Genomic DNA, 8,031 nt, shown 5'->3' with positions numbered 1-8,031 from the left:
GAAAATATGGATCATGAACAGTTATTACTCCTAAAAAAAAACTTGTGCTTTGTTTATTTTAAATTGTGGTATACTGTAGCAAAGAGTAAAGTAAGTATATCTTTTATTTGTCAAGTGTCAAGGTAATGTCAAATTAAGTATATGTAAAGTATAAAATACTTCGAAAATAGTTTGAATTTCTTACTCTTAAAATCTGATTGATCAGTGGATCACTGTTAGAATAATCCGATTTTACTGAACGTGAACATATTGATATAACTGCTGAAGCGGGTGAGTTACCATTATTTACATACAATGCGTTACTTCCTAACACAAATTCATAAGAACTTCTTACTCATACTCGTTTCTCACAACATAGAACATATTCAATTACTCAACACAATGTTCTAGAAATTATTCATAGCAAGGTAATCATTTTGTATTTATTTCTTACACACCCACATCTTGTTATTGGAAACTATATAAGTGTTAGTAGGTAGGTAGGCTTTTAGTTGGCTTGGTTTTATAGGTATGTGTACCTCATGTGTACCTACACAATTACAAGTAAATAATCTAAAATCTCAGACACAATTTTATTAAGGCACTGTTTACGTTCTTATTTTGTTAGCAAACCTTTCAGTACAATTAAGTAAATTAAAATAAAAGTAGGTACCTAAGTACCTATGTAAATGGATCACAACATGGAATGAATTTAAATTACATCCCGAAAATTAATGATATAATATTACCTAATCAGTTTATAACCAATTAGAATAGAAATTATTATTTATTTTTGTAATAAACTAGGAAATTATTAAAAGTTTAAAGAATATTTTAAGTCTTTTACTTGTCAATAATTAAAAAATCTTTTTGTTAGCTTATACCAGTTGTATTATAATACGGTTCATAAAAGCTAATTACTACTTACGGCATTAAACAACCAATTTGGCTTGAACCCTAATTAGCTCAAAATTTAAGTCAGTGACGGTACATACATTGGCCTGGCCTGGACCCACCTTTAAGTACGTAGATGCGCCTGGGAATAGTCCACATGAATAACAGATTTTCTACCTTTTACAAAGATGATTAAAAATTACCTGAACTACAATAATGATATTAAGTCAATAGATTAGACCTTAGTTAAAGCTTTTGGACTGTATTTTAATTAGTGTTTTTATGCTTTTCATCCCAAAAACTGGTAACCTGGCCAAAACGTGACGTGCCGATAATCTACCACCGCCGTCGCATACCACTCTTGAAATTTACATAAATTAGCAATATTAGCATTAATTTACAACTGACGTAAATTCTAGATCTGTCTTATGAGTACCTAAATACGGATCCTTTTTTTTTACTAGGCAAAATGTTCACCGATAAAGTTGTCCTTATCACTGGCGCCAGTTCTGGGATCGGCGCCGAAACTGCTTTGGAGTTTGCCAAATTAAATGCATCTCTAGTAATAACTGGAAGGAACCATGAGAATCTGTCTAAAATTGCGAAACAATGCGAAGCCAATTCACCAGCTAAACAACAACCTCTCATAGTTGTAGCTGACATGAACAATGAGAATGATGTAAAGACAATTATAGACGAAACTATCAAAAAGTTTCAGAAACTAGATGTTCTTGTGAATAATGCTGGTGTGTTAGAATCGGGGACAATAGAGACAACTTCGTTGGCACAATATGACAGAGTCATGAACACGAACGTCCGCTCACCTTATCATCTTACGACGTTAGCCGTGCCATATCTTTTGCAAACTAAAGGGAACATCGTGAACGTATCGAGCGTGACGGGTTTACGATCTTTCCCTAACGTGCTAGCCTACTGCATGTCGAAATCTGCTTTGGACCAGTTCACAAGATGTGTAGCTCTCGAGCTAGCTCCAAAAGGAGTCAGAGTTAATGCAGTTAACCCTGGAGTGATAACAACTGGCTTGCATAAGAAAGGTGAGGGCAGCATGAATGATGAGCAATATGAAGCGTTTATAAAGAAGAGCGCTGAAACGCACGCTTTGGGACGACCTGGAGATGCGAAGGAAGTAGCGTCAGTTATAATATTCTTGGCTAGCGAGGGTGCTAGCAACATTACTGGAGCCACTCTACCCGTTGATGGAGGACGCCATGCTATGTGTCCTCGTTAATGATAACAGGTAAAGTTGTCATATCAACTTTCAAGTTCAATGTGATACGAGATTGATAGAGCTTATGGAAACATCATTAGTCAGTATTTTAAGTATCATACAAGCTATTTTAAATAGTATAATGTATTTTTTCCGAACGTTGTTTAAGTTTAAGGTGTTGGTTTTCCAATAAATTATAGTTTAGATATTTTTAAAGATTTTCAATAAAACACTGAAATGTGCAATCCCAATAGTATTTAATGTTAAACAACGCTTACATACACATTTTCTGATGCTTCCAATTAGGTATACGAGAAGATTAAAATAATTCAAAATTCTAAGTGAATTTCACCATTCAACAATTTTAGGTACCTATAAATGGTTTAAGTAAACAAAAGATTTTTCTTTTTCACTCTTAACGCAGTTGACGATATTTATTACTTCTTCTGTAATCGCCTCTGAGGCTTCAATGATCCCGTCTGCTGCACAATTTACGATGGTCTCCAAAGTGTCTTCTACTACGTCTCTGCTAACTGATCTCTGAAAATGCAACAACTACTGATTCATTATTGTTTATACACTAGTGAAAAGAAATTCATGTTTCAATTAAAAAGCATTCACTTTGATATGTAATTCTCTGTGTTTATTTCTTACAGTATTCATAATGTAAGTCTCTTTTTGTTCCATGTCATCATAAATCTCTCCTCTAGCTTTATTCAGGCATTCATCAGCATTGTCAACTTCTTGAACGCATTTATTCATTTTATCTTCAGCCTCTTTAATGAATTCAGTGTCATCAAGTATCAGTTTTGACTGATGGCTATCTAAAACTGATGCATTTTTAACACTGTCAGCAATACACGATCTCACACTTTGTGCTATTTGCTTTAGTAATTCTTGGATAACGTCCTTGTCGTCCTGTAATAAAAATAATCGTCGATTGAATAATTACTTACTTATTAACAGGTAGTTGAAAGACGTACTTCTTGTGTTACTTACTTGGATACATTGTTTAACTTCTCCTACTTTTTTCTCCAATGCCTGTATAAATTTGTTAAATCTGTCTTTTAGGACTTCTAGCTTGGCCTCAAAATCTTTGATCGCTTCTTCTGCTTGTTTCTTTATATTTTGAAGCCACACGATGATTTTCTCTCTGGTTTTATCAGCTATATCTTTAACGGCGTCCCATGCGTCAATAATACTATTTTTAATTTTATCCCATAAGTCACTAATACTCAGCAACCTGTTTACATCGATATTGGAGAGTTCTTTTGATTTTATCGCATAAATTGCATTGATTTGATTTTGAGTCAGATGTGCCAAGTAACTTTTTGAGAGAACAATTTCTTTTCCTTCTGCATTCTGTAATTGGAAAATTTAGAAGCGTGCTTGTGGAGTAAATATACTGTTTATAATTCATATTAAATTATAACTTACCTGTATCCTCAAAATACAATATATGAAGAACAAAATTAGTACTTTCATCTTTGCTGGCCAGTGCAGAAGTAAATTGGCGTTAACGCTTGTATTTATTTATAGTATCCACATTGTCTTTTAAGTGGCTGTCGGTAATAATTCCCGGTAATAACCCTTGCTGCAGCTTTAATTTGTTAGCTATTCACTTAAATATAGGTCCTACTCAGTAATTTGAAGTGTCTTATCGTGTTTTGTTGTTTATTCAGCCCAGAGAGCCTAAGATGGTTACCACTTTTAGCTTCAGTCATCGCCATCGTATCCGTCACCTAACAAAGCCCAACAAGTGTTTAAGTGCGAGATAGACGCATGCCACTATAAGTATACGATGAAAGGGCAACCGTCATATTCGTACTGAAGTTAATGAATTCGTAATTGTGAACCCTTTCAATGTGTTTAAAACTGTCAAATTCTTTTATATAGCCTGCAATGAAGTAGTAATGGCTTGGAGGCAGGCTTTGGGAGTTTTCATTAATAAATAGTATGAGTATATGACTTAAAGTTTAATGTTAACATCGAATCCATCATAGCTCTACGTTTTACCGTGCTATGAAAATTCCGAGACCTGTAATGTATGATTGAATTGAAATGTATTGAATACCTGAACAAGCGAAAGATTCCAAAATTTAATTACAAGCGTAGCGTGTGGGTCGAAAAGTGGAATCTCGAGTGTTGCTGGGATTTCATGGCAACTTTATAAAAGCCTTCTGTATGCCATAAGAGCCTTTTAGGTATATATACCAACTGATGTATAGCATATTCTTAATTAGTAATTATTTTGGTATAACAAATTACACTAGGAATTTTGGAAAGAAATCTTTTATTTCACAAAAAAAACATAATTCGCATTTGGTATGTACCTACATCAATTAAACCCTTAACCTGTCAGCTCCCAAGGGCTCAAATTTGAGCCAGAACGCTTATGGTGACGTCACACACGTGGGAACTCACGGGTTAATTAATCTTATTATCGATTTCGATCTGAGTATCAACATCATTAACAGGATCGTTTCCAAGTGAAATGCCAACAATTGCAGTTGGAGCATCAGGAAGGGTGGGGTTGGAGTTGGACCCTGTGAGGGCGGTGAATGTGTTGGCGACTTTGCACTTCTGCAGTTCCATGATGACCTTGGCTGTGCCCATGCCGGCTTCGAGGAGGCGTTGGCCGGCGCACAGTTCTAGGGCGACGGGCAACTTGGCTATGGCTATGTCGACGCGTGCGACCTGCGAATGTTAAAACTGATGTTAAGGTGTCATTCGAATGCAGCGCAGAGTTGCTGGTGCAGAGATACGGCTGCGTTAGAGACATCTCCCATTTCCCGTTGTCGCAACGTTGTAGCAGTACATTTCTAACAGTGCTGTAGTTGCCATTTGATTGTAACCTTTACACGCGGCTTCGTTTATGTTCTGACTCTTCTGACATAACTAGGTAAGTCCCTATTGCTACACTAAAGAGCGAAAACATTTGAGAAACGGCAGCGAATTTGTATGCTCATATACGAAATTGCTTCCATCCCAGACGACACATAGAAAATCACGTTGCGTATTTGTGACCCTTGACAAATGAAAGGTAGGTAAGTATAGATAGATATAATATCCAGTTGTTTCAATTGAGACATGGAACACCAAGTAATATACAGTCCGGAATTAATTAAACTTTAAAAACTAATTGAATGACAGAATTTACATGAAGATTTGAAAGCGATAAATTTATCACCGAGTATACCAAAATAAATATATTTTCGGAAGTAATAAGCTCTCTTATCGTTCCTTATTCGTAATTGTAACATTCATAACTGCTTCACGTTTTAAACGTTCACTAAAATGGAATTACACTTTCATTATGTACTTACGTTTATTCCGCTTTGCGTCATGAAAACGGCTGCCTTCATTTCAGTTTTCAAGGCAAGCATACCAAGACACGCTCCTTTAATAAAAATGTGGTTGTCGTTGTCTGTACAATTCTGCATTCCCTCCGTCGCCCTGTTGGCGAATTCGAGCCCCCCCTGGGATATTTCGACCTGTCTTGCGATCAGATCGCTGATTTCTTGGACTTTTTCGTCGGCACACGTCATGGTTCTGTATACAGCGTCGTTGAGGAGTTGATCGGCTTGCTTCTTATGAGACTGAAACATTATATAACTCGTAAGGTACTTAACATAATTATGTATATTCGTTCATTTTACCTTTTGTTTAACATTTTGTAATCACTACCTGTACCTTTTTTCTGGTGAGTACTCAAATATTTTTACATCTTACATAGTTTCAATAATATATTTGTCTATTTTTGACTGAGAATATTGAGACACTTATTGTAGCAATTTACCATTGTAGCAATTTACCTAAACTAACTGTGACTTTTATTGTTCAGTATCATATCATGTAGGTAAGCTAAATCTGGATCTATTTCTGTTGTCTGATTCATGTAATTAATTAAGCTGTACCCATAGTTATTAAAATTTAAAACACACTCAGTTACTCTTAAAATCGTCATTTAACTCACCTCGACACACTCTTTGATCGCTCCACCGGCGTTAGAAATCCTATCCGCAACATTAGAGATAGCTTGCGATACTCTCGCCTTCAGCTTCTCGATTTCAGCTTGCAACTTCTCCTTCATTATTCCAACTTGGTCCTTCAAGCCGGACGCGAAGCCGTTCATAGCGTCTGCAGCTTGCTGTGCCGATTGGCAGAGGTTCGCTACCAGATCTTCGATTAGTTTCTTGGTGTTGGCGAAGATATCGGGGCTCTCGGGTGGTGCCAAGGTCTGGGACTGGATGGTCACAGCTTGGCCGAGGGCACAGACCTGGTTAATAAAAAAAATACATTAATATGACTGCCAATTTGTTTCACAGTTTCACCAGCGAAAAAGTAAAAAAAAATTCAAGATTTTTTTTTTAAATAATATATCCGTTTCTAGATCCCTTTTGAATTTGGCTAACTAAATAAAGCTTTTTCCTAAGATAAAAAATAGGTAGCCTTACCACGAGCAGAAACGCGCCAACTGCGATGAACCTCATGTTTGCGAGCTTCTACGATTCCCAGCTGAAATCTGATATTTTCACCGTAAACCCCATGGTTTATATACTGCTCTATGCAAATGCAGTTACCCAAAGTTCCCCGAAGACAAACAGATATATCTTATCTATGGTGTTTCATGGTAAATATTGAATTAATGCTTAGTGATAAAATCAGTTTCTAATGCGTTTGATAATAGCCTCTGGCCGCCCAGAGACCTATAAAAAGGTCTCCTGTTCCATTCTAATTTGAACTTTGTGTTGACAAAATAAAATTTCATTTTGCTTGGCAAGGTTTGACGTATGGGCGGCTAGAGGATAGGTGAAATAGGTTGAGATACATAGGTATTACGCTTGCAGAATAAGGTTTTTCCAGATATCCGTAGCCAAACGGGAAACACTTCACCTGTAGATAAAGCAACGAGTAAAGGATGACTCGGAAGAGGCGTCCGACATGTCATTTTCTATGGCTGATCGGTGATCACGTGCTGCTTTCCATAGATAACGAAGCGCCGAAAGCTCCGGACCGGCCCTGGCCCGGTCTAGCGTGGTCGAGTCATCCTCAACATGTTAATTTAGGTACTTAAAGAGTAAAACGGCGTTAGACACACGCTTGACCATTTGACGAAAATGGCGAGACCGTTTTGGTTAGTATTGCCGTCTTAGACTTTAGACTTGGAAAATTGTAACTTGTAGGTAGCTATAAAATGCATTCTTTCTATACGTCTCTCTGTCTGCAACTCTGTACTCTCTGTAGGTATTGTTTGGCTTATCTATTACCCCTGCTAATAGTATCTTATGTATTGGTTAGGGTTCCGTTGTGCCGTTGTCAACAAGAAATTTTTAGCTTGGTAATATTTTGCATGGTTATAAATAAGTATTAGGTAATATGACGCCAATAAAAGTCATCTGATCATCATATCTGCTAAAGATGTCCACTATTAAATTGTATAGGAATTTGGACCTCGTCATGGGATCTTCACAACGACCCGTCGTGGTTCTCTCATTCAACGGTTTTCTGAGATTTGCGGTATAATCATTACCTACATTATACATACAAAGCTTCCCGCTGTCTGTCCGTCCCTATGTATGCTTATAGATCTTTAAAACTATGCAACGGATTTTGATGCGGTTTTTTTTAAAGATAGAGTGATTCAAGAGGAAGGTATATAGGTACTGTATAATTTGTCAACGTGAAAATACGCTTGAAAACTTCAACGAAGGGCGCCAAAACCCGACTTCGCTCTACCCTGATCACGGGCTCGGGCCGGCACTGGCCATAGGTACTTACTTTATGCGCAGTTTAATATTTATTTTACCTATACATTCAACTGTAAGAAACCACCTACCTACATCAACATTAAATTCAAATAAGTTGGCGTCACCGCAAAAAATCTTTTCACTCGTAGTGTAGCAATAGTTTGCAGTATTTATTTATGT

General features: G+C 36.8%; 3 protein-coding genes across 3 annotated transcripts; 1 reads left to right on the top strand and 2 right to left on the bottom strand.

The window, feature by feature from the left end:
• Window positions 1-207: 207 nt before the first annotated feature.
• LOC134649495 (3-oxoacyl-[acyl-carrier-protein] reductase FabG-like) lies at window positions 208-2,251 on the top strand. Its single transcript, XM_063504250.1, has 2 exons — window positions 208-270; window positions 1,338-2,251. Exon 2 carries the CDS (start codon window positions 1,343-1,345, stop codon window positions 2,120-2,122), a length of 780 nt encoding a protein of 259 aa, XP_063360320.1. The 5' UTR covers window positions 208-270; window positions 1,338-1,342; the 3' UTR covers window positions 2,123-2,251.
• A 222-nt stretch (window positions 2,252-2,473) lies between these two features.
• On the bottom strand, window positions 2,474-3,661 carry LOC134649704 (uncharacterized). The gene is made up of 4 exons (XM_063504532.1): window positions 3,539-3,661; window positions 3,101-3,463; window positions 2,756-3,019; window positions 2,474-2,641 (listed from the first exon to the last, which is right to left on the bottom strand). Exons 1-4 carry the CDS (start codon window positions 3,584-3,586, stop codon window positions 2,474-2,476), a joined length of 843 nt encoding a protein of 280 aa, XP_063360602.1. The 5' UTR covers window positions 3,587-3,661.
• An 867-nt stretch (window positions 3,662-4,528) lies between these two features.
• LOC134649703 (uncharacterized) lies at window positions 4,529-6,677 on the bottom strand. The gene is made up of 4 exons (XM_063504530.1): window positions 6,559-6,677; window positions 6,078-6,380; window positions 5,428-5,700; window positions 4,529-4,798 (listed from the first exon to the last, which is right to left on the bottom strand). The coding sequence occupies exons 1-4, from the start codon at window positions 6,592-6,594 to the stop codon at window positions 4,529-4,531; spliced, it is 882 nt and encodes a 293-aa protein (XP_063360600.1). The 5' UTR covers window positions 6,595-6,677.
• Window positions 6,678-8,031: the final 1,354 nt, after the last annotated feature.

This window comes from Cydia amplana, chromosome 7 (assembly GCF_948474715.1).
Source record: "Cydia amplana chromosome 7, ilCydAmpl1.1, whole genome shotgun sequence".
Classification (NCBI taxonomy): Eukaryota; Metazoa; Arthropoda; class Insecta; order Lepidoptera; family Tortricidae; genus Cydia; species Cydia amplana.
This window is presented reverse-complemented; position numbering and strand designations above follow the sequence as displayed.